Below are 27082 nucleotides of genomic sequence, written 5' to 3'. Positions count from 1 at the left end.
CCTTTTATGTTCTAAGAAATGGCTTATTACATAGAACCACCTTTCCCTATATGACTTTGTAAGACTCACAGATTTCCACCCCACTGACCTATGACAAGGCAAGGTACAGACCCTCCAAATTTCCATCCTTTACCTCGTAAATGATTAGCTGAACTTTTACTGATCCAATACAACAAAATGCCCACTAATTTGACTTTATCAAACTTTGGCTAAGTTTCTCTCTTTCCTCAGACCCCAGAACTTTGTTCTGTTCTCAGCTGAGCCAGAATACAATGCCTTCTTAAAAGCCCCTCCCAAGAAGAGGCCAACCTCAGGGTAAAACATTTTCTGACCTACTACTGTCTAAACACATTACCTCTACCAGTACCTCCCAGTTCTCCACAATGGGTTCTTTCTAGCCTTATTCACTTATCCCTAAAAAAGAAAACCCTATTTTGGTTGGTGTGTGAGGCATTTTTGGGATCTTTCAGTTGGAGTGTTCTCTCTATTGAAATAGTCCTTTTCCCCATTCTTACAGTATAATCTTTTTGAATAAAACCTCTCCTTACTTAAGTCCAGATTTGTTTTGACAATTGTTAACTGGGAACACTGATTCTGGGTCAGGTATTCTAAAGCTCTAAAAGGTACATTCTGCAGATGGCTATCAGGGAGCAGAGCTTGCTACATTTGCTAAGGCCCTATGTAAATTCTCTTTAGTTAGAAATGTGCCTGCCTGCTGTTTAATGTTTCTACTAGAGATTAGCAAGGGAGATTTCCTTTGAGTGTCAAATGAAGACAGTATTTGTGACTGAAGGATGCTTCACAGCTACCATGTCTGCCCAGGGGGAGAAAATAAAGGGATAATTAGACACAGCCACCAGGTCTTATCCCCCCTCCTTGGCTATGGGCAGAGGTAGATTCACCAAGAGACTAGTAAAGCTTAATATTCAGGGCCTCTGATTTCATAGTCATAATTTTGCATTCTTTTTCTTAAAGAGCTCCACCCCCACCCTCAACTGTGTAAGCTTCAGGTTCCACAAAACCTGAGTCTGTCCCAGGTTTTAGGTTGTAGGAAGCTCTTTGTTTCTTCATTCCTGTGAGCTCTGCCAGCTCTTCTCAGACAATCAAAATAAATCCCATGTCAGCATTGAAAATATAGGGAATGCTGCATAGTGCCATCTTTAAAACGGAATAAAGGGAGACAATAAAACCTGGTGGGAGTTCTAAATCTTCCATCTTACAGCATTTGAAAGCATCAAAATAAGACCCTACCCAGGGAGGACTCATCTCTATTTCATGTAGCACCAAAATTGATTACAATTTAGGTCTATTAAGTTAAGATAGGGCCCTGGGATAATTACAACCATAAATAAGCCAGAAATAATCAAATTAAGAAAAGAACTGTTACTGTGGCTCATGTAGATTCAAAATCTGAGGAAGCATAGATAAATTTCAGAATAAAATCAGAGTAGATGGGACACCCCTGAATTTGGAAATGTAACCAAAACATCAACATTGGTCTTAGTAAATATGATAGTTACAGAGTCCCTGTCTTTTACAAAGCTTTTTACAAAGCTGTCACACAGTAGCCCATTCTGGAATCTGCCCCCAGGCTACACTCATCCTTTCCTTCCCTGAATTCCTCTGGTGCCTGTAACTGGAGGCATTCATTACATGAGCAAACTTGATAGTGATAGTTAACATTTATTGATACTGATAATGTTCCAGACACAATGATTGATATTTTTCATGTATTATCCATTTAATCTGTTGAGGCTGAGAAAAGGTACAATAAATATACCTCAGTCTTTTTCAACCAGTTTAGAACCCAATGAGAAATAAAACCCAGGAAACAGACAGAAGGAGCTTTATTGTTTCGTGTTGTTCGTTTTAATATCCATTTTATTACCTATAGGGCTGATTTAAGGGCATGGCTTTAGCCCTCCAGCCACAATAGGCTTTCTAAACACTTTACCCCTGCACTCACCAGGCCTGGTCATTTAAGAGACTGGCTCAGATGGTCAATTGGTATCTCCCTGCAGGGACTGAACCTGCACTGTCCACATACTATGTGGCTGAGAAGAGCTGGCCTCCCTGGAGAAAGAGAAAGCACTGGAGGGAAGGGGCAAGGGAGAGGGAAAGGAAGGAGAGCACTTCTCCCACAATCACTCAATCAGAAAATTTGCCCCTCATTGGGAGTGAAGGAGTGAAGGGCCAGAGAGAAGTAAGGATTAAACCCTAGCAAAACCCACTCCATATGGACATGAGGAAGCCAAGAAAATGGAGACCTTCTCCTCTTATCATAATCCTGTAAACTAGACCATGAGGTAAATATATATATATATATATATATTAATTTCACTTATTTCTATATAAACTAAGGCTAATGTGAATTTAAGGAGTTGAAGGGGCAGAGGCACTCAGGCTAGCTGACCCCAGAGAGCAGGCACTCACTACATGGCATATGGAAAGCACGTTCCTGGAATAAAACTCGCTGCCACTGTTGGTAGCCGATTTCACTCTGTTGAGCATCCTTGAGGAAGCTCACCATGTCAGAGAACACCCAGGGCTGAATCCCAGCTCTGCGCTCACTGTATGCCTAGGCGAACTACTCCTTGTTCTCAATTTCTTTATGTGAAAACTGGGAAGGGGACTGCTTATTTCATTGAGGTGTTGTGCCAATCAAATGAGATGATGAGTATTATACCCCTAGCACATACTACTAAATAAGTATATTGAGGCTGGGAAAGTGGGAAAGACTGTGTACTCTGCTCACAGAATGGACACCCAGTATTTGAACTTAGAACCTTTTATTCTAAGACTATTTTTTTTTTCTTTCCATTCAGTCAACTAAAAGCAAAGATGCATCCACTTATAGGGAATGAGGCTTAAAATTGGAAAGAACTTAGATGATCAGATAATAATGATCCCTGTTTTTAAGGAAATTCAATTATGGGGAGCCAAAGCAAAAGGCCTGTTTGGATCCTGGAGGCTCTCTTTGCCAAGCCACAACATGCAGGGATGTTAGATAACTCCATGACCTTGGAGTCCACCTGGTCTGAGTCTTGCGCATGAAGTCCAGATGTTCCAGCTGAGAAAGGACAGAGCCTAAAATTCAGTTGCACCTTGTATCTTCCCAGACCACTGGGGTGCCTATTCCTCCCTTAGGGGATCATATGTCGGGGACATCCCTGGTTCATCCAGGGGCGTATGTGGTACTCCTTCCACCAAACAGTCCTCTTCCTTCAGGCGGGAAGTCTGGTACATTTACCTTTGGTTTCTCTGATTCAGCCCAAGTTACTTCAACTCCTCCTTACTCTCATCATCTCTTTCCTTAATGCTTCTCTACTTGGGATAAGACAGATCATATCAAATTAGATTAGGATGCTTAAACACATTATTTCCTAAAATTAAACTGTGAGGCTGAAGCCTCCTCTGCTTCCACCAGAGTCCCCTACCCCTCCCTGCAATCAGAGCCATCCTTATGGGTTCCAATGCATTCTAAGGTGATAATAATAATAATCAGATGATAATCTTATGTTAATTTGGCTTCAAAAACAGACCAGATGTCTTCAGTGCATGAAACACCTCTGATACTCTGTTTAGCGCTGTGTTTCCATCATTGTTGAAAACATCCGTTGCAAAACTGTCCCCATGGACCATTCTGTCATCATGAGGCAGGATCCAGAGAAAACAGATTAATCAGAAGACCAGCAGTTATGGGTTTCTCTGGGTAGTTCTGATACTTCATGAGGAGAGGAGAAAAAAAGCTGTCCAAGAAATTGTACAATGCCATCTCTTTGGAGGGAGAAAATATTCTCTCCAGCTCAAATAATTGATAACTTAATCTCCTGGCAATGTAAAAAATCAATCCAAATATTCTGTGTTTCATAGTATCAACTGTTAGGGATTCAAAGAGGTGATACAAGAGGGGGATATGTGACTTGTACTAGAAGTTACTTGGTTTAGCAGAAAATGCCATAGGCATGGGGTGAAATAGACTTGGGGTTAGCACCTAGCTTAAAGGCTTTCTGACCTTGAACAAATTTCAATTTCATCATCCCTAAAATAGGTTTATTAATAGCTTATTTCCTCTGAGCTCCTGGGGGATGGTATGACATATGTATATTAAGGGCCCTGCATATGGTAGGTCCTGAAATAATTTTAGTTTCTCCTCTTTAGAAAGATCCCAAACTATTCCTGAGTTGAATATGTTCTACTAGTCTATTATATTAATTATTATCTCTCAGTTTTCCTTTGATCAGGCTATGGAGTGAACTGGAGAAACCAGGGTAGTGTTTCTTTGAAGTGCAAGCTCTTATTTCAAGTCTGGAATTACTTTCCTTGAGTCTAGCTTACTTTGTGCTGAGCATTTTCCCTGAGCATTTTGCAAATATTCATATGTTTAATCCTCAAACAACTCTGAGAGATAGGTACTTTTACCATACCCATTTTTTTTAAATGAGGAAACTGAGGCTCAGAAAGTTAGTCACTTGTTCAAAGTCACCCCAGTAAATAGTATAGTCTGGATTCAAGCAGATTTTGCTGCTTTACTTGAAATTTTACTACAAGAAAATTTAAAGTTAATAGCTTTCTCTACCCAATTAAACCATTTTAATGCTACTTCTTTATTTATAGTGCTACAAGTTATCTTTAGTTATCCACCATATGTTGACATATCCAACTATTTTTCCATTTACCTAGCAGTCTATCAAAATCACGTAGAATTTCATTCCTTAATATCTATTTCTATCTTTGTAACAATCTTCATTCTAGAAGTGTAGAGTTAGCTCCATTGTCCGAGACCATACTAGGGGGGTTAGTCCAGCAGGCTCTTGCCTCTGAGTGGCTGGTAAGTGGTCACAAGCACCCACAAGCTAGATGGCAAGGTGCCCCAACTTGCTGCACTTCAGTCTCCTCATCTTGAAAGTGAGGGTAATACCTATCCCCATAGATCTTTAAATGATTACTGAGTATGCTGGCTTGAAACTATTGAGTACCCCAGAAAAGCCATGTTCTCTAAGCCCCATTCAATATTGCTGGGTAGGAACCTCCTGATTCAGTTGTTTCCATGGAGTTGTGTCTCCACCCATTCAAGGTGGGTCACTTACTAGAGTACTTTAAAAGGGAAACATTTTTGAAAAAACTTCATAGCCCACACAGCCAGAGACTTTTGAAGATGCTGAAAGAAAACACCCCTGGGGAATCCGTTTGAAGAAGTAAGTAGAGAAAGCTAGCAGATGTTGCCATGTGCATTTGCAGTGGATGGAGGTGTTCCAGACAGCATCAGCCTTTCTTGAATGAAAGTAACCTCTTGCTGGTGCCTTGATTTGGACATTTTCACAGCCTTAGAACCATAAACTTGCAACTTAATAAATCCCTTTACAAAAGCCATTCCATTTCTAGTGTATTGCATTCTGGCAGCTTTAGCAAACCAAAACATTGAGTTAACACATTTAGAACTGTGCTGGGCATATTGATGGTCTCGATAAGTGAGTGTTCTGATTATTATCTAATATCTACCATGTTCTCTTGCTATTTACTTTTACTGCCTTATTTTTATATAGAAATACACAGCTTACCAAGTGCTTTTACATACATTGGCTCATTGCATTTTAAAATAGCAGTGTGAGCTAAATATACCAGTTCTTCGGATAAGGAAACTGAGTATCAGAGTAGCAAAATAAATTGTTATGCTGAGAAGAATTCCTTAAAGAACCAAAATAAGCCCCAGTTTCCTGATCATGTCTAAGGTGCTCTTTCCAGTAACTCAGATGTTTTCTAACTATCCATTAGTCCATCTCTCCTTCCATCTTTTAATCTATCCATTTTTAAAGTTTGCAAGAGCTTCCTGCCTTGGCATCTTGGGCATAAGGCAAATAGCCCACAACAAGGTAGGAAGACACATTATACCCTCCCGGATACCCATGCCAGAGTGGTGCTTTCTAATGTATTCTCAAGTGAGTTGCATGAGTATTCTAGTTTGAATTCACAAGGATGAGATAATCACGGTATCATAGAGCTTGGACATCTGCAAAAACAGTACCATCAAGCCAGTCTGTTTGCTTTTTTCCACTCCCTAAGATGCCCAGATGCTCTTTGAGGTGGGACCTCTCAGAACCTGATTCTCTACCAGTATCCCACTCACCCAAGGGACAACAGATACAGTAAAGGAGTTAGACCTCTTCTCCTAATTGTTTCAGGATTTGGGCACCAAATGTTTTGTAAATAAAATTGCTCTACACATGTAACACATTGTTTTCATGTATGCAAATCTATGCCTTGACAATTATTGTTTATAGACAGACTTAGAAATGATAAATGGTAGACTAATGAGATTGCTTAAGTATGTAGTCCATGAATAGACCCTTATGAAAAATGAAGTGCTGGGTAGAAGATATTGCATTTTGCCAAACATGCCATTCCTTTAAGGGCATCGTCTCCCATTATCAGCTCAGCAGTATCAATCATGCCAACACCATTGTCAAAATTATCAGTAGAGTGACTCTAAATTCTGATAAGCAAACTGAGTCCCTTTGCAGTGTTTATTTTAAGCAATGTTGGTTCTTTGTCTCATTCTAGATCTTGAGAGCCTTTTTTAGAAGAGCAATTTTCTCACATGGATTGAGGCCTAAATCATGCTATTGTCCAGAAAAGGTCTCCAATCCTTAAGCATAGCCTCTCTCATTCTAGAAGGACATTCCCCATGCCCACGTGGGACGTGACTTTGACTTCTAGCCTTTGTGAGCTGTATCTTCAAATGGAAGAGAGTCAGTCTATCTCTGTGTCATGACCCTTGGCTAGGAGTCAGAAGCCAGAATTCTCTAGTAGCCTTAGGTCCACAACCTATGGTTTAGAGCAAGAGTGTATGTCCTGACACTAGAAATCTTGGATTCCCATCCCAGGACTGTCATATTTTGACTCTACAAATTTAGGAAATCATATATATATTTTGAACTTTTTCTCATCTGTTGCATAGATTTTTAAAATACAGTTTGCATTCTGACAAATTTTATCTCTATCTCTATATCTTTATCTATCCACCCATATAACTCACATAGATCAGAGTATAGAACATTCCCATCACCCCAGAAAGTTCTCTGCTAGTCAATCCCCAATATCCGCAAAGAAAGAATTACTTTTTCCTTTCTTCTGATCACCATAGATCCATAGATTGGTTTTACCTACTACAAAACTTCATATAAATGAAATCATATAGTATGTCCTCTTTGTGTCTGGTTTTTTTGCACAACATAATGTTTGTGAGATTGAACCAGGTTTTTTGCATGACCAGGTTTTTTTCCTTTTAATTACTGAACAAAAGTCCTTTGATTAAATGTATACATCTGAACTTTTCTTAATAAAATAAGTAGAACAATCTGGACTTGAGACTTAGGTCCACTGCTAACTAGCTCTGTGACCTTGGATCTTCTGATTCATTTCCTTATCTACACAACATGGAGAACAGCTCTCGATCCTCCCTCCCTGCTTAACAATTTGGTACAAGAATTAGACAAGCTGAAACTCCCTCACCACAGTCCCCAGGCTAGTCCAGTCACCATCCTCTTCTGCATGGATGACCCACACAAATCAAAATATGCAATGTATGGAAGTCAGTGTGGAGTGCAGCATGTACTTATTTGTGCCTGGCCTTTTTTTTGGCTCAACATAATGTCTGTGAGGTCAATATATTTCAGTCTACCAAGTGAACTTCCAGCTTCCACCATTCTTCAAACAGCAGCCTGGATAATTCTTTAAGAATGTCAGGCAGACATGTCTTCCCTTCCTTAAATCCCTTCAAGAGCTTCCCATTGCACTTAGAATAAAACACAGATGCGTTACCAATGCCTGCTTGGCCCCACCTCCCTCTCCATCCTCATTTCTTGCCCCCCCCTTCACACACACTATTTAATGATAGTGTCCCCAACATGCTCCAAATTTTCCTGCTTTGGAGGCTGAAAAAGGCTTCCCCTCTCTGCCTGCACATCTAATTTAGGTCTCAGCTTACATGTCACCTTCCCAGAATGGCCTTCTCTGATAGCTCTAAATAGGTAGAAAATCAAAATGGGTATGCAGTAACTGTTTAAAAACTATTTGGAATAAAGGTATGTTTGGAGTATGTTTTGTTTACTACAAAGCATAAAATGTATGGGGGGAGCTGTTTATTTTTTTTTACAACAAAAATACATAATAAATTATATCCTCATAAATTACAGCATGTCTTCATGGTCAGTATGAGAAAAGATAGCCTTGAATGTTACACTGAGTTTCATTTAAAATGGAGAATAAGAGAGAGGAAACTGGAAATTATCTAAGATTTGAGAATGAAAACTATAAATTACATTATCCAGTGTTCTTAGGGTAGTTGATTGGCAGGTATGAGGCTTCCGGGGAAGGGAAGTAGTGGGAAGTCTTGGGGTCTATGAGAAGATTGGATTTAGGTTTAAGAGGATGATAGGAGGGTAATGATTGCATTAAATTATTGTTAGATTTCCTTTTTTTCTTTTTATATATTAGAATGTCAATGTATTAACTATAAGTGAAAAAATTTTTGTAGGATTGCTCTTAAGTAAATTCCATCCTTTCTTTCCAGATTAACAATGTACAATTCAACCACTAAACATGCTGGCTGATAGCCATGGCATATGCAATACCTCCAGCCAGTAGACCATCGCTCTCTACCCTTCTTCATTCCCACCACTCTCACCGAGTGGGTGCTCTGTTTTTTCGCAAACATGTTCATTACTGTGTACCAATTACTTTACACATTAGTAAAATATGAGCAGTAAAAAAAGAATTGTTTCTACGAAAACTAAGTTGAATATCTTGGAAAAACTTGAAAAGAGTGGATTGCTGTGTTTTTTTTTTCCCCCCTGTTGAAGTAGACATAGCTAATTCAACTGTAGAAGATCGGGAAGACACTGTAAAAATATAGATTTATCCTACAATCAGATGGCTATAGGGTATCTTCAGTTTCTCTCCTAATTTAAAGAAACTGAAACAGAAACTCAAATTTTGCTTTCAAGCAAGTTATTTCTATACTGAAGAAAGCCCTGGATCTACATCAAAGATTATCAAACAACTCCTCTTGTGATTAATGAACCAGCTACAGGTTCTGACTCACAGGACAAAAAAGGGCTTCTGAGCTTGGGTCCAATACGGAAGGTAGTCCTTTCCTGCTACTTTTGAAGTGTTATCAGTCACTGGAATACAGGAATCAGGGTTCACCGATTCAACTTAACAATTGACCACTGCTGACTTCACTCTGCATTTCACAGTCTTCCTCTTATTTAAACCTTAGGCTTTTCAAACAACTAATTTTTCCCTCTTCCTTGAAATTCCTTCCTCACTTTGTCCCAGGAACCATCTCTTATTTCTCTTCCTACCTGGTTGCTTTGTCCTTTCAAATCCTATGTTCTGGTTCCTCCACATCTCCTCAACCTCTAACAACATCAATGCTCCAGGGTTCAATTTTCTGACCTCATTGTTCTGCTATCTAGTCTGGTTCCCAGGTGATCTCATCAAGCCTCACGTCTCTGAATATCATCTATGCACTGAGGATCCCCACCTTTGTATCTCTAGCCTAAAATTTCCCCTGAACTCCAGATTTGTATATCCAACTGCTTCTTCACTATCTCTGCTTGGATGTTTAATAGATACCTCAAATCCAACACGTCAAAAACTTCATTTTTCATCCTCCTCTGCTCCAAACTGCTTTCTCATAGTCTTCTCCTCTCAGTAAACAACAACTCCATCCTTCCAGTTATTCAGTCCAAAAGCTTGGAGTCGTCTTTCATTTCTCTCCTTCACAGCCCGAGTGTAATCTATCAACAACCTCTTTGGTTCTACCTTCAAAATTCTTCTAAAATCATCCTAATCTTCGCATTTTGACCTCATTCAATTCACCACCATTTCAGAACTGCATTTCTGCAAAGCCTTCTAACCAGTCTCCCTTCTTCTACTACCTTGGAGCCCCTATAGTCTATTGTCAGTATAGCAGCTAAAGTGATAATAAAAAGAGAAATAAAATAATATCTCTTTTCTAAGGTTGTTGTGAGGACTAAGTACAAAGAAACTAAAAGAGTGTCTGGGAGAGCAAGTGATCAATATTCTTCATTGCCATTGTTGTCATTGTCGTGGGACGTAATGACACAAGTTTAGTCTCCCCCATCGTTCTTTTTTTTAAATTTTTTGTTCATAAAAAAATTACAAGAAAGAAACACAAATATTCTTAATGTATGCTCATTCCGTTCTACATATATAATCAGTAATTCACAATATCATCACAGAGTTGCATATTCATCATCATGATAATTTCTTAGAACATTTTCATCAATTCAGAAAAAGAAATAAAAAGACAACGGAAAAATAAAATGAAAACAGAAAAAAAAGATTTTATATACCATACCCCTTACCCCTCCCTTTCATTGATCACTAGCATTTCAAACTGAATTTAACATTTGTTCCCCTATTATTTATTTTTATTCCATATGTTCTACTCGTCTGTTGACAAGGTAGATAAAAGAAGCATCAGACACAAGGTTTTCACAATCACACAGTCACATTGTGAAAGCTATATCACTATACGATCATCATCAAAACATGGCTACTGGAACACAGCACTATGTTTTCAGGCTGTTCCCTCCAGCCTCTCCATTACATCTTGGATAACAAGGTGATATCCACTTAATGTGTAAGAATAACCTCTAGGATAACCTCTCCACTCTGTTTGGAATCTCTCAGCCATTGACACTTTGTCTCATTTCCCTCTTTCCCCTTTTGGTTGAGAAGGTTTTCTCAATCCCTTGATGCTGGATCTCAGCTCATTGTAGAGTTCTTCTCAATCCCTTGATGCTGAGTCTCAGCTCATTCTGGGATTTCTGTCCCACATTGCCAGGAAGGTCCACACCCCTGGGAGTCATGTCTCATGTAGACAGGGGGAGGGTGGTGAGTTTGCTTGTCGTGTTGGCTGGAGAGAGAGGCCACATCTGAGCAACAAAAGAAGTTCTCTTGGGGGTGACTCTTAGGCCTACTTTTAAGTAGGCTTGACCTATCCTTTGTGGGGTTAAGTTTCATATGAACAAACCCGAAGACTGGGGGCTCAACCTATAGCTTTGGTTGTCCACACTGCTTGTGAGGATATCAAGAATTCAATTTGGGGAGGTTGAATTTTCCCCCGTTCTCACCATTCCCCCCTAGTTCTTAAATCTCTTATTGCTCCCTTCCTTTTATAAATGTTATTCATGTCCCCAGAAATGTCCTTGAACTAATATCATTCTTCAAGCTAGTGGAACAACTCTGGACTTCTAGTAACAAACGATTTCTTGTAATACTAATTTACTCTCCCATTAATGCCTGTTTATCTTACATTCACTTTTCATCCAATTTTCTCCTCATCTCTTGGATGAGCTGCCTTTCACCAAGTCACTGATGATATTACCATGAACAAATCTGCCCAACATTCTCAGCTTCTGAAAGAGGAGACTACACCTTTTACAAAAACTCTTCTACAGTGATTTTCCTGATATTGTGTTCTTCTGATTCTTCTATTCTCTGACAGCTCCAGACCTTCAATGTTAGTGTGTGAGGGTTTTGATTCCAATCTTGTTTCTCCTCCATATGCTTACCTTGTTCATCTCAATGAAGTTGGTGGCTGTTAAATGCAACCTGTTCCTCGGACACTTCCAACTGCAAATATCTAGCTCAGACTTAACCCTGAATGCAACTTTAGAACACCTGTACATGAGTCGTAGATCAAAATGTCCAAACCCATGAGATATGTACAAGAATATTTATACCACCATTGCTTGCAATAACAAATCATTGGAAATAATCCAAATGCATCACTAGGAGTGGGGATGAATTGCAATACAGTCAGTCAATGTACTGTTAGATAGCAGGGAAAATTAACAAACTACAGCTACACAAATCAACCTGAATGAATCACAGATAACAATAGTAACAATATTGAGGGACAGAATCAAATCATGGAATGCTACATGCTCTAATAAAATTTAAAAATTAATTGTGTAAGAATATATCCATAAGTGGTAAAACTTTGAAAAGAAGGGAATGATTGTGGGTAGTAGGATGGGATTGGGGAGAGGCAGGCAGATAGCATTAATATTATTGAGAACATTCCAGTTTTAGAATTGTATAGTCAGTTTAGAAATATTTAGTGCATTATTATGATTCATGATTCATAGCTTGCAAAGTTTGTATATTATTTTTGCTTACATAATAACTATATAACAAGCCAAAATAAAATTCATATTATTTCTAAACTAAGAGGTTTAAAGAATTTTTTTCAAGAGTTTTCAGAATACTCATGCATAAAATATAGGATTCCATATACCACCGCACCACTAACACCTTGCATTAGTGTGGAGCATTTGTTAAAACTGATGATAACACTTTTTAAAATTGTACTATATATTTTTAAACAGTAATCATCTTTGTTACAATTAATGCAAAATTATTTAAATAGTAATATTAACTATCTTCCATAGTTTACATTACGTGCATTTTTTTTCTATGTTCACAAACTTGGTTTATGTCAACATTATCCATCTATGGTTCCAGTCAGGAAATTTCACTACTTTTTTTTTTTTCTCTTACTTCTTTTGTCTCTCACATTAAATATGTGATCAATTTGATTCTACTCAGAGTAAGCTCTGAAATCTAACCACTTCTCTCCATTCCCAGAACAATTGCCACAGTTAAATCTCATCCCTTCCCCCACAGAAAATTGTGAAAAACCATCAAATAGTCTTCTTCCAGTCATTTATGCAAGGTTTGCTTCCCAAATACAAATTTGATTATGTCCCTTCTCTATTCTGAGTCTTAACTAATTTTCCACTACACAAAGACTAAATCCAAATAGCAAAATGTGACACTAACGTATCTTCTCACCCTCATTTTTTACCACTTGAGACCCATTTCTATCTTTAATTCCCAGACTCTATACTTACCGTTTCTCAAACAAGGCGTGAACTTTATACCTTTGCTCAGGTCTCTGCATCTTTCGGAGTACCTCTTACCTCCCCCTGATCTGCATGGCATCTGCTTTTCATTTAATGCTCAGATGCCATGTAATCTCCATGAAGTTATCACTGACTACCCAGGAAGAATTCATCATCCACCCTCCTGTGTTCCCATAGCAATCTGTACATATCGGCAAAAGGCATTCACATCATTGTGTAAGTTTGTTTAATTCAGATGGTGGCTCTGTCTATCTAGACTATTAGCTTTTGTGAGGACAGGGAGATGGTCTTATCTGGCTTATTTATCTGTGCATGCCCCAATCTATGTGTCTGGCAAGGTTTCCCTCACCTGCAGTGAATGTTCTAAATTGCAAGATGCTGTAACTCCAACTGATCCACTGAGATGCTTGATGTCGTAACTGAGAAATTAGGATTTAAGGGATGATTTTGATTGCTGACTCATTATATAAATATTCCTTTTTGCTTTCTGGTATATTAGAGCATACAGAGGGAAATCTTTGAATAGTGATCCCGCTGCCTTGATCTCTGATAAGGGCTTTCTCTTATGCCCTTGTGGCTGTACAAACATTGTGACAAAACTTTACTTGTACCTATTTATCTGGTTTTTCAAAACTTTAAAGTGCTGTAATTACTAAAAACAGCCCCTAATGTTTATTAATGAAGGGCCCTGGGTCAGCCCAGAACCAACTCACCCCAAGTCCAAAGTTTTCTTCATAACCAAAACTGGATCTAACCAAGATAGGCCTGCCTGATATGCATAGTAGCTTAGACTTTGACCTGTAAGTCACCTATATCTCATTACAATACTAAAAATCACACCCATTATCATATTAAGGTCACCATTTTCTTACATACATTCTGTGACTAAGCATGTAATCAATCTGCACATGCTCAATAATTAAACCACCTCTAATCATATCATGTTGGGGCCATTGTTCTTATTATCCTAAAATCTGCCCATCTTTTAATGTTATAAACCTATCAGAATTACTGTAGTTTAGGGGGACAGATTTTCGGGCTGATAGGCCATCTGATCTCCTGCTACGTGCCTGGTAATAAACTTTATCTGTCTTTGAAACACCAGTGTCTCAGGAATTGGTAATTTGAATGTATGGGCAAAAGAATCTACTGCCTTTTTCCATTAACAGTATCACATAATAAATGCTTGTATCATCTGATGCATCCTTTCAATAATCTTAGTTCACTTATTTACAAAAGCAGTTACTCCATTTAGGATCACCCTAAGAACACATTAAAAAATATGATGAAGGTTTGATCTTATAAAAACAATCAACACAGATTGGGGAGAGAGACTCTGGGGACAAGGAAAGAATGCAACACCTATTGAGTGCCCATTATGTGTTAGGAGCTAGGCTAGGCTTTTTTGTAAAATTAACTTTATTCACTCTTTACAACAACCCTTTACAATCAAGGGTTGATAGATGTAGTTTTTTGTTGTTGTTGTTGTTGTTTTTAATTTAACAGGGATGCTAATGAGACTTAGAGATCTTAAATCCCTTCCCAAAGGTAGCAAAGCTAGTTAATATTTATATAAGTCAGACTAAGCTAGCTTCTTCTGCCATAACAAACAACGCCCAAAGATGAGTGTTTTGAAACAAGCAGTTCTTTCTCATTCACTCCACATATCACTTGTGGGTTAGCAGGAGGTCTGTACGCGTCACAGTCAGTCTGGAATCCTGGCTGACAGACTTGCACCATGTAAAATGCTATCACACATGGCAGCTCACATTTCACTGGCCAAAGTCTCATCTAGCCACACCTAACACCAAGAGGCCAGAGAAGTACAACCCTAACATTTTTCCCAAAAGGAGGAAAGCAAGAAATATTTTGGAAATAGCACTAATGACTGACCCAAAGGTAAAGCTGAAACTTCTAACAACATCTGCCTGATTTTAAAGTTTATCCCTTTTCTACACACCAGTCGTTTCAAAAATTTTTTTTATTTGAAATTAGATTAAAATATATTTTGCGGAGAAACCTAATATATAGTCCTTTAGGAATGTGTACAGGAGCTCTAGACTAGTGACTCTCAGGTATCAGAGTCCATTGGGATCACCTGCAAATTCCAGGATTCCACCTGCTGAGTCAGAGTCTTCTCTGGGGAGAGAGCGAACCTGCATTTGGAACAAGTCCCACAGGTGTTTTGGTTGCTGGTGGGACACCATGTTTTGAGAGAACATTGCTCTAGGGCTGAGGTTCAAAACTCCCAAGTTGTCTTGCTGCTTATTACATATTTCCTTCCTGAGGACTCTTCAGTGCAAAGCATAACACATGTTTCTGATGAGCACATGATCCCCTCAGATTCTCTTCTAAGCAGAGTCTCGGCATTGCTTTGGGTACTGGAGAGTACAAAGCTTATTGAATAATACATTTCATCCCTTGGCTACTTGAAAGGGGTTCTGCTTAATGCAGTAGAAAATTTTCACATGATTCATCCCAGAGCCACTTATCGAAAGTACAGCTAACTGGAACAGGTGAGCTCAGGTGATTGATATCTTTCAAAGGGACAGTTAAAATCCTGATCACTAGGAGAGAGGCTGAATAATGAAAACAGTGTCAGAGAAACTTCTCCCTCCATTTAGATTTCAGCATAAATTTAGTCACAGGCCCCTGTAAGCCTCAGACCAGACGTTACTACGTCTAAATGGATTCTACAATGCTGGCATCATGTTTCTGGGTCTGAGCTGATAGCGCCTGTGGTGTTAGTGAATGAGACCAGCTAGGAATGAAATTGACAGGGCCAGGAAAACATCAAAAGTCCCTCAGAAACACAGCGAAGGGAAGAAAGTCAGCCCTCATCAGAATGAAAGGAGGCAATTCTTGCAGAGCCACTGCACGGATGTCCCTCTGAGGGAGAGCTTCATTTCACTCAGCTCCCATGCCAATCAAAATGCCCTCTTGGCAGTGGATTAAATAAAGTAAAGAAGGCAGAAATAAATGCCAAAACAAATTCATGCCCAGAATGACCTTCCAAACGCTTCAAGGCCCAGCTAAGCTACCCTCTTCCAAAAATGAATTGAAAGGGCAAGGAAAAAATATCTATAATCTAGCATTAAGCAGGAAGAAACTTCGAATCAGTTGAGGAATCAAAATATTGCCCAATCATCTGTTTCTGAGGTGGCCTAACATGTATTGACTGTCTCGTAACATGTAGGACATTTTATACTCATTTTCTCATAAAGTTTCACAATAGTATTGTGAGATGGATGTCAGTGTCCCCAGTTCACCTCTGAGGAAATAAGTCAGAGGATAAGTTAATTGCCCAAGGTCATATTGCAAATAAGAAGGGAAACAGAGGCTTGTGCTCTGTTTTACTCTAAAGTTCACTCCATTTTTGTATTATTGATACACACAAGACAAACCCTCAGGTCTGTTTTAGAATAAGAAAACTCCATTTGGGCGGGCCGCGGTGGCTCAGCGGGCAAAGTGCTTGCCTGCTATGCTGGAGGACCTCGGTTCGATTCCCGGCCCCAGCCCATGTAACAAAAACGGAGAAACAGAATACAATAAAACAAGAAAATGTTTAAAGATGTTTCCCTTTCTTCCTTCCTTCCTTCCTTCTCTCTGTCTTTCCTTAAAAAAAAAAAAAAAAAAAAAAAAAAAAAAAGAAAACTCCATTTGATACTTATAAAATTCCAAGTTCGTCTCTCCTCTTTGTTTGATGTCAAGAAATGTGCTTCATTCAAAATGGTTGACTGGCTGCAAAATGGCTGTTTTTAAATGCACATAAACACATCTTTGCACCTTTACTTTAATTGGGGTTTAAGAAGCTTTGTTCACAAGACTAGGCTCCAGGCAGATGGCACTGCCATCTTCAGAAGTTATTCAAGAGAATCAAGCCTTCAATTCACCCTGCTTCAGTGCTTACCAGAAAGGATAATACAGTTGAATTCCCAGGGCCCATGGCCAAGGCATACAAGAAGCTTTACATAACCCCTGTAGACACAGCCATGATGTGCCCAAGGGAAACTAGAGAAAGGAAAACTTCCTGTCACCAGATCTATTGCATCATGTCAGCCTTGGAAAGGGAAAGCAATAGCTTTCTCATCATTCCAGTATGAGAGCTTGGCAGATATCAGCCCTGAGAGGAGAGAGTGCCCGCATAGCCTCTTCACTTCATGGGTTCAGATGGGATCAATCACTTTAGTTCTGGCCACGATGATGTTGGAACTGACACAACTGAGCAGGCCTCTCCCCAAGACTCCCTGTCCCCCATATTTTGTTGTTAAACAAGAAAAATTATTCCCCTGGCAGCACTAAACTAGAATAAAACACAGAGCAAGAAGTTTGCACAGTGAAATAACTCAGAAGACTCCAGTAGGATGGGACATCTCACCTGCAGAGTGATGGGTTATTGGATTCTAAAATGGAAAGCATGAAGGTTCAGGGATGAGACAGACCAGGGCTACAATCTAAGACACTGACCCACTGGCAGCTTTGCATAAGTTACTTACCCTCTGTGAGTCTCACAGGGTTGTTGTGAAAACTAAATAATGTAACGTCTGCAAACAGTATAAGCAGAGTGGTCAAAAGCATAATCCTCAGAGGGAAACTTACCTGAACACCAGCTCCACAACGTAAAGTCCTTATAACACCAGGCATTTCATTTCACTTTCTAAGCATCATTTCCCTCATTTATAAAATCAGGTAAATAGATATACACCACTCATTAGAGGTATACAGAATGGCATCAATGGATCTTAAAAACATAGCTCTTAATGAAAGATTAAGAAACAGAGAATGTGCTATTACAATTAACAATGCACATTATATAGGGACACATTCATATAAATACAATTGAATGGTTATCTGCAGACTGGGCTAGGGAATTGGGTGAGGAATGGATATAAAAATGGATAAATACATTAAATGAGGGGGGCCCTCATACAGACAAAGAATGAAAAAGTGCATTATACTGAGGAGTGTAATTAACTCCAATCCTTTCAACCAAAGGTCTTAACAGATCAACAATAAAGAGGGGCATAATAACTGGGTTTATCTCCTGGGTTGTTGGGCCATTTAAAGTGATAAAGCTTGGAAAGGGCTTAGCAGAGTATCTGCTACATACTCAATGATGGCAATGGTTTGACAGGTGCTTAACTGCGCAGCGATTCCCTCTCTTCCATTATGAAGATTTGAACTATTTTCTGAAGGGCATCCCCAGGTCCCCTTTTTTTGAGCTTATTACCTCAGCAGGCTATTACCAAGAAGGTGTGCAGGATCTAATTTGATATTTTCCACAATTCATGTTTCTAAAAGTGGGAGCTTGTTTCTAAAAGTGGGAGCTTGTTTCTAAAAATTCACAGTCCCTTTTGCACAGTACACAAGTAAATAGTTCTCTGGCAGAACACAGAAGATAGGACTCTGGCCTGTAAAATTATGTAAATGATATCAGCTAAAGGAGAAGTATGTTAGGTTGATCATCTCTCATCTTTGATATTCAAAATGATGTGGCCAGGTTACGTTTATTTATGCATCCAACCATTAAGGGGGCAGAGTGGTCTTGTCTCATCTAATCCTTTATTAAACCAAAATTTAAAATAATTCCTGATTCCATTATTAATATCCTCCCTCTGTGAGAATCATCGCCTTCAGCAGACCTTATTGACATTCAGTCTAGACATTGCTGAAGGGCCTCACTTCATGAATATCAATAAATATGCTGCATAGAGATGGAGGGATATTAAATTATTTCCCAGCATTTGACAGTTGACAAAATATTAGTATAATAATTAAAAGGGTAGACTGTTCAAACGTTAGGCAGGAATACCTCAGTGCAGCAGTGCACATTGGCTAGAAGGTAACTTAAGGAAGAAACATAACCTTACCTTCATTCATTTTTGCATTAAACCTTCAGTAAACACTACACAGGGAGCAAAGAGCTGCCTTTCAAAGGGCCAAAGACAGCTCAGGTCATGCTTTTGATTTAGAAAACAAAATACAAAACTATATTTATGTACGATAACTTCTTGCCCCGATTTTCTTCCTCTGTCAGTAGCAGACAAATTTCAATGCTAATGGGTAAAGAGAGAGCAGAAAAGATTTAGTTGGGTGCTGTTCTCTCCTTCCCTTCCAGCACCTACCCTAACCCACAACCAGGGCCCAGGACCTACCTTCAGATAATTCTCATTCACTTGTTCTGGGGAGGGACCTGAGCGTCAATATTTTTAAAGAACCTGGATCTTCCACATGGCAGGTGAGAATTCTACCACTGAACTACCCTTACACCCCCTGGACCAGTTCCATTTTTATCGTTCAGTTTAAACAAGTCGTTCACCCCAGCTTTTGAAAGAATACAGATGAAAGGACAAGGCTGCACTCCACTGCCCTCAATCAAGAGACTTCTAATGAAGACAGCTAAGTACATTTTGCTGATAACATTTGCATCAACCAGCCCAAAAGAACATGGGGAAAACCATGACCCACTTATGAATTGCACATTGTGCTCCAGGTGCTTTAGAAAAGTTCCCTAATTGAAGTCTCAGTACATCAACAGGTAGAGAGAGGTTACTTACATTTCCCTGTACCCCACCACTGGGGAGCGGAGAGGAGAGTCCATCTCTATACCCAAAGTCCCTGGAATGAAGGACAACAGATAAGGGATTGGGAGGTCTAAATTCCAGTCTCCAATTTAACTCTTTTTCCTGCCTACATGTTATGGTACAAACAACCAAATTTTCCCAGTTTCTATTCCATTCAGGAAGGGGTACCTTTCTCCATCTGCTTCAGAAAGCTCCTATAAATCTGAGGAGAAAAATATAAGTGAGATAAGATTTAGCCTGTGAAAAGAAGAAAAATGCAAATGTTGACATAGTGAGATACACTCTGCAATTCATTCATTTGTAAAGCATTACATGAACACCTACTGTCTACAGATTGCTGAGCAGAGATTGGAAAAGACACAGGCATTCTGCAGATGAAATCTTTTCAATTTGGTTGGGAGAAGGGGAGGTAGAGTGGGGATGAGGGACAGTGGGAAGAATGGGTGGGAGAATGGGGTTGGGAGAGAGTAGTACAGGAAGAGAATACACATTTGCATTTGCATAAATATTTTACAGTTCTTAAAATGCTTTCTTATCCATTGCATCATTTAATTTGCTTCTCAAACTACTGTGAGTCACCTAGAAGAATCTTGTTAAAACAGATGCCTGGGCCCCACCCCTAGAGATTCTGATTCAGTAGGTCTGGTGGCTATACAGAAGATGGTGGTCCAAGAACAGACCCTGCTATGAGGGGCACTGGTTAGTTATGAGTACAACACGATGAGGCAGGTGGGGCTGGTATTTTTATGGCCATTTTTGTCCATTTGATAAAGAGAAAAAAGGAAGAAACTGAAGTTCAGAGAAGTTAAAGAACTGGTTAAAGTTCTCAAAGCTAGTGGACTTTTGATGCCAGCTTTGGGCTCCTTCTCATCTGTAAATGAATGATTTAAGCTCATTGTTTTTTGAGTTGCACATGGGGAATTCTGAATGATGTCTGTTGCCTTCAAAGTTCAAAGGGTTGCCATGGACACAAATATTGTTTTAATGGATTGTAAGGAATTTCCTTCAACCATAAATTCTCTAAGAAATAGTCCCAGTAAGATATAATCTATTTCTGCCACTTAAACAACCAACATTCCCACAATAGGGGAACCGGATAACAGAAGTTCTCTCTGTAAAAGCTGCCTCCTTGCAGTTGAGTTTTAAACAACTCTTTGGGACTGTTGCAAGGATTAAATGAGGATTGAATTGATCTTAAGTGTTTTGGCAGTTCTTGGCACATAGTAGGTGCTCTATAAATGCTAGTTTCCCTTTCTTTCCCTTTTCATTCTTAATCCAGTGTATAATAATTAAGCACTAATAAAATAGTGGGAATCTACATATGCCAAGATCCAAACCAGGCACTTAATTTAATTGGCTCACTTAATTCTCATATTACTTCAAGGGAGGTGGATTTGTTAGTATTGCCATTTCACAAATGAGGAAAGAGACACAGAGAGATGAAGGTCTTCCCTTACTCAAGATAATTAGCAGTAGAGCCAAACCCAGGCAGTTAGTCTCCAGAGCCTGCACTCTTAAATACCTCATGTAGAGTCACTTCCCCACATTGGTAATCAAGATGTTCCCATTAGTTTAAAGGTGAAAGCAAAGAGGTGAGATGACAAAATGAGGAATTGAGTTTGATTGTCAAGCATGGTTGGTGAGAATAGTGCCCAATGGCTCCGTTTTGTGCCACAGACATGAAACTATTAATTTTTCTGGGACAGGGACCAAGAAGAAAGGCTCTCCACTTACTCCAGTCCACACTTCCTTTGGCCTGGGGTCTTTTTTTAGCAAGAAATAGACAATTCTGCTTGTAATCCTTGCAATTGCTTATTACCATGCTCTTGTTTTGTAAAGTCCTCTCTATGCCGTTTCCTCCTTCATCCAACAAATAGATGTTGAGTACTTCCAGTGTGTAGACACCATATGAGCTTCTGGTGATGTAAGAGTAGGTAAACACAGACACTGTCCCTATCTTTATGGTGCTTTCTATCTGTTAGGGGAGTTAAAGAGAAATACTAGCCCAGCAATTGCACTTCTGACTATATAATTTCAAATTTGCACAAGAGTTCTGAGATATAGAAACATGGTCCTATGAGAGGATATGAGAACAGAAATGGACTCAGGTTGTCATGGCAGCAGACTGGGTCTGTGACAGATGTGAAGGAACATTTCTATGGGTAAGTGGTCTTTGAGCTGAAATGGAAGGGTGAATAGGAGTCAAGTAAACTAAGAAGGGTGTGAGGAGAGGAACTGAGAAGTGTAACATTCCTACGGTGGGAAGAACAAAACTAGCAAGAATGTCTAGCTACATAAAGTTCCACTGACAGACCCTAAATAAAACCAACTCAACAGGAAAGCAGTAATCTTAGAATAAATATATTCTGCAGGAAGAATATGAGGTCACATTGATTTAACCAATAGGTACTGAATTTCTACCAAACACCAGTGTCTGTGCCAGATGCAGGAGATGTTACGAAGATGAATAAGACATGCTTCTTGTCTAGTGTTGCAAGTTATTGTAAATTCTTCTGGGGCAGGGGGTACATTTTACTCATCACAGCACCTTTCACTGAATAGGCATTCAGTGAATGTCTAGTGAATGAAGGAACAATTTTAAGCCACTACTTTTATCTTGATTATTGATCAAATAAACATCAAATGCAGGAGTTATCTGTTACTAACTTTTAATTAAAACTGATATATTTATATAGACCTCAAGGCCTTACCCCAAACCTAATGAATTAAAGTCTTCATAGGAGAACCTCTGGTTCTAGATTTTTTTTTTTTAGTACCAGAGATATACCATATTTGCAGCTATGATTGAGAATTTGTTTTTTGTTTGTTTGTTTGTTTTGTTTTACCAAGTTTAAATGACTAGGTCTAGGGAACCAGTGTGACATGCAAAAATTGAAATTCATAAGTGTTTCAAGTTTAGTGGTTGGCCACATTTTTTCTTTTCCCTAAAACCTAAGGAACACCATTACAGAATAGTGAGATCACTATCCAGCTAGAGAGTAGAAAGCTAGACAGCCTTCCTAGATGCAATAGAATAGTTTGAACTCTATACCTCCAACTCCTACGTCTATTAAGTCCCTCCAAAAGGCACGTGCCTCAGTTAGGAACTGTTACTATAGGAAGACACACTTGATTTTTTATTTACTCATGTATCTTGATGGCTTTAATGAAAGCAACCTTCACATTCTAACTGCACAGAAAAAGGGCAAGCTTTGATAATAGACCTATAAGCTGAATCTGACCAAACGAATGTGCTTCTCTGTTGGTGACCTTCAACTCCTTCACTTGGTTTTTAGACATGACAGGTGAATGTTTATATGTAGCTTAATGTGTTAACAAACAGGTAAGTGCTTCAAAAGCTCATCAACTTGGCATTAAAGGACAATTACCCATCAGCATTGGATTCCCAGGGTACTTGAGAAAGCTGTGAGTCACACACTATCCATGAGAGAGGGAAATTAGGCAAGGGTAGAATGTTTTGCTAAATCCCCGAAGCACTCATGAACATATACAAGCTCTGCCCAGACACTGAAGCCCGCAAGCAATGCCAAGGAATCAGTTAGGAAAGGGAACAATGAGGAAAAAGAAAAAAAAAAAAAAAAAAACAAGCAGAAACTTTTTTTGCCCTCCTTCACCTGGGCCATGTGAGCTTTTGTAGTAATCTGAACCTCCTTTGCTGATAATTGGCTCCCTTTGTTTCACAGGAAACTCTTCCTTTTTAAAGGGAAATGCTAAGCTTTTCAATGCCTCCAGCAGAACATGTTAGTGCCTTGATTCCCTGGGTGTGGATCACATAAATCTGAGGTATCTCTGGTTTCGGTGGGAATACTGAAACCATTCTCTGCTGACGCATCCAGGAATTAAAGAGGCATGACGGCTTTGAACTGTTGTCAAAAGCTGCATGGAGCCTAATTTCTGGAGTGGGTGTTCCATTTCTCAGGCTTTCAACTGGAAATTTCTCCTTCATGAAGCCCTCCCTTGCTCCCCTCACCCACCTTATTTTCACCCCTCTTCTGGCTCTTCCAGCAAAGGTTACTATGGCAAGGGATGTGGCCACATTACACTTTGTTGGCCAAACACGAAATTGCAATATTTTGTCAAGAGCTCATTTTTGAAAAGATTTATATGTCTACATACACACATATATATATACCTCACATACTCTGGTTTTTAGAACAGGAATTTGCAAGCTCAGGAAAGAAAGCTTGTCACTACAAGTGACAGGAGATCTTTATTCTAATTGGTATGCTGAGTCTCCTGTGGGGGAAAGGCATAATGTTGATAGTAAGTACTGGCTTTCATAAGCCCCATCGTGTGAGTTTCCAATCTGTCATAGAGAGCTTCGGTATTTTCTGTTCATTTGCTCATTCATTCATTTGGCAAATATCCATTTAGGGCCTATGCTGTTTCAGGAGTAGTAGCTAGGATATAAAGAGACAAGACAAAAAGTGAAAGCTCTTTTTAGACCTCACAAACTTGTGAAGAAGAGCTCTGTACAATATGCTCGAAGGGAGAAGGCTCAGATGTCCCATGACAAACAGAGAGGGATGCTCTGGGAATTGGCAGGAGGTATTGATTATGATTGGGGTTGGCAGTTTGAAGAGCTGCTTCAGTGAAGAGATGCAGTTCAACTGGGCTTGAAGCCCAGTCAATCCACGAAGGTGGTGAATGGTCAGGGCAAGAAGGCAACTGGATAAATATCAGGTCAAGGAGGACAACTGAAGAAGCAATTGTGGTTGGTCATCCTGACTTTATAATGGTGGCCATTTGCTCAGTTATTGTCATTCATTCTTGGCACTCTTCAAATGTAGGGGGCAGCCACCGAAAATATATGGACAGGGTGGATATGATTGAAGATCAAAGGAAAGCTCAGGCAAATGAATGTCTGGAGAGCTGGAATACGGACTCTAAGATAGGGAGACTCTAAAAGATGTGGGTATGCATCAATAAAACTTAGAAGATTATAGCTAATGTGGTCATCTTTAAGGAACACCTAGATATCTATCAAGGCAAGGAGGTAGAGGAACAGAAGCTTGTGGATGTAAATTGGCCAGGTGGTCAAGGAAGGCAAATTTAACAAGACTGTCCTAGTCCTGGGAAGCTGTGAATGTTAGCTGACACAGCAATAGAAATTTGGAAGATGCAATTAAGTTCCAGGTGGTGAGATGGGGAGATTATGCTAGATTTTCCAGGTAGGCCAAATATAATCACAAGGATTCTTATGAGGAAGAGACAGGAAGTCAGAGAGGTGAGATGTTATACTCTACTGGGTTTGAAGGAGGAGAAAGGTGCCCGAGCCAAGGAATGTGGGGTTTCTGAGAAGCTGGAGAAGTCAAGGGAACAGATTCTCCCCCAGGGCTTCCAGACAGAACTCAACCCTGTCAACATCATGATTTTAACCCAGTAGGATCCATTTTGAACTCTTAAACTTCATATCTATAAGATGGTAATTTTGTGTTGTTTTAAGCCACTCAGTGTGGGGTATGTGGAACAGCAGCATAAGAAATTATATTAGGTTTAAGCATAATATGGAAAAACACATTCTCAAGTAGCAGCTGTCTGGATTGGCTGGAAGCAGGTTAGGCATAGATGATGGTGGCCATATCCTTGGAAACATCAGGTAAGGTAAGTATAGAGGCAGTTGAAGCAGAAAGGGAGAAGATATGATAGACAAGAGGGTAAAATTCAAGAGCTTATCTCAGTTTCTCTGAGCAAAAGATGAAAAAGGCATTTTTACATGCATCCCACAGCAACCTGGAATATAATAAGTGCTTAATATGTGGTTTAATTTTGTTTGTTTGTTTGAGCATTGACTCTCCTATAGGCAAGGCAATCACTTGGAGGGTATGGACCACAGAGAACAAGGGCTTGGTACAGGTAAAATTTGATTATGCTAAATATAAAGAAGCTTTGAAGTGGGGAAAGGATTTGTGTATGAACAGGAGTGGGGAGAATGAAGGAGAATAGGTGATAGGCTATAACTTTCTCACCCTGGTCCCACCTGTTTGCCTGGCTGACAGTACTTAGAAAGGCTTCAGGGCTTTTTAGCAACAGCTGAGCCTGCTACTTCATCCCACCTCCAGCTGCCACCCTGAGTCATTACCTTGTCTTCTTCTCTGTAGCAATAGCCTCTGATCTCTTTGAGATAGATTCTAGTGCGTACTCATCTCCATATTTCCAGCACCTAGTACAATGAGCAGCAAGGCAAATAGCAAGACCCCAATAAATTTTTGTTAAGTGAATGAACAAAGAAACAGTTTCTCCTCTTAAACCACTCATTGCAATGAGAGAGTATTACAAGATAGTGAGTAATCTTGCACTTAGATTTGTGGTCCAGATGAATGGTTTCCTAAAACTGGTCCACACCAGCCCATGAACGGATGAACTGATGCCAGGCTAGTAAAGATGCCTGGTCCACACCCTGATGATTCCTAATCAGTGGGTCTTGGGTAAAGGCCTGGGCATGTGTCTCTAACAAGGTTCTCAAGGATTCTGCTTTTCAGGCAGCTCAGTGAACTGTTGGTCTTGACCCCAAAGGTGGCAGATATTGACATGGATAGAGTAAACTAAGAAAGATTCATTGAAAAGTTGGGATCTGAACTGAATCTTCAAGCATGGGCAAGTTTGGATAGGTGAAGAATAGGAGAAACCACCAAAGCAAAGTCAAACATAAGAAACAGTATTTGGCATCATTTGGCCTTTCTGCTAGAAATAACACATTCAAAATCTATATTATTTATTTTTGTGTAACAAGTCACCTCAATACTTAGTCTCTTAAACAGTCATCATATATTATCTCTCACAGTTTCTGGGGATCAATAAATCAGGAGCATCTTGGCTGGGCTTTTCTGATCTGGGGTCTCTTAAAGTGCGGCAATCAAGTGGTGGCTGGGGATGGGAGACTCAGAAGACTGGGATTTGGATTAGGTGGGGCTCCCTGGACATCTCCCTCTCTGTGCTGTCTCTCTATGTGGTCTCTGCAGCATGGTGGCTTCAGGATAGTTGAGTGTCTTCCACAGTGACACAGGGCTCCGAAGGCACACGTTCTGAGACAGTGTACTGGTAAGGAGCGCAAGAGGCAAAGGGAGGGAGAAGCTAAAGAGCTATGCACTTGCAGAATCCAAACCAGCATCCAAGTGGGCAATTGACAGCAGGTGGGTAAGGGAGCAATGCTGTTTAGAATTGCTTAATTTAACTTTAGCCAGACACTATGAAATTATTCAGCGCTTGTTCTGGCCAGCAATATGGATTGCATATCACACAGAAGACCACAAAAGATACCAACTTCCAAGGATATGAAGTACAATAAAGCCTTCAATTTTTTCAGCAGTTTTCAGTGATCCCTAAAGGTCGAGGATTATTATTTTTTAAAATAATTTAGCTTTGTACAGTGAAGAGATTCTTATAATCTGAGGCAAAAGTCCTGAGTCCTACACCTACAGCTTAACAAATTGTTATACCGAGCACAGTCCTCAACCTCCTTCCTGATATGGCTGTGTATTTTCCCAACTTTCCCTTCTGTCTATTCCTCTAACT

The 27082-nt window shown here is 39.6% G+C and overlaps 1 protein-coding gene across 6 annotated transcripts in view; it reads right to left on the bottom strand.

The window, feature by feature from the left end:
• The window catches only part of LOC143689045 (uncharacterized), a 232329-nt gene that overhangs the window by 203003 nt on the left and 2244 nt on the right, over nt 1-27082 (bottom strand). For 3 of the 6 annotated variants that reach the window (XR_013178491.1, XM_077167652.1, XM_077167650.1), the window contains exons 2-3: nt 25650-25730; nt 19520-19580 (exon numbers count right to left, since the gene is read on the bottom strand). Coding sequence is in view for 2 of the 6 variants with exons in the window: in XM_077167652.1 (XP_077023767.1) it covers nt 19520-19580; nt 25650-25730 (142 nt within the window). In the remaining 4 variants the exon portion in view is untranslated. Of the gene's footprint in view, nt 1-14655; nt 15344-15363; nt 15542-18832; nt 19019-19519; nt 19581-25649; nt 25731-27082 lie in introns of those variants that run through there. The other 3 variants (XR_013178493.1, XR_013178492.1, XR_013178494.1) reach the window with 3 other exon arrangements.

Source organism: Tamandua tetradactyla, chromosome 6 (genome assembly GCF_023851605.1).
Source record: "Tamandua tetradactyla isolate mTamTet1 chromosome 6, mTamTet1.pri, whole genome shotgun sequence".
NCBI lineage: Eukaryota > Metazoa > Chordata > Mammalia > Pilosa > Myrmecophagidae > Tamandua > Tamandua tetradactyla.
The sequence above is the reverse complement of the archived record's forward strand: the minus strand, read 5'-3'. Positions and strand labels throughout refer to the sequence as shown.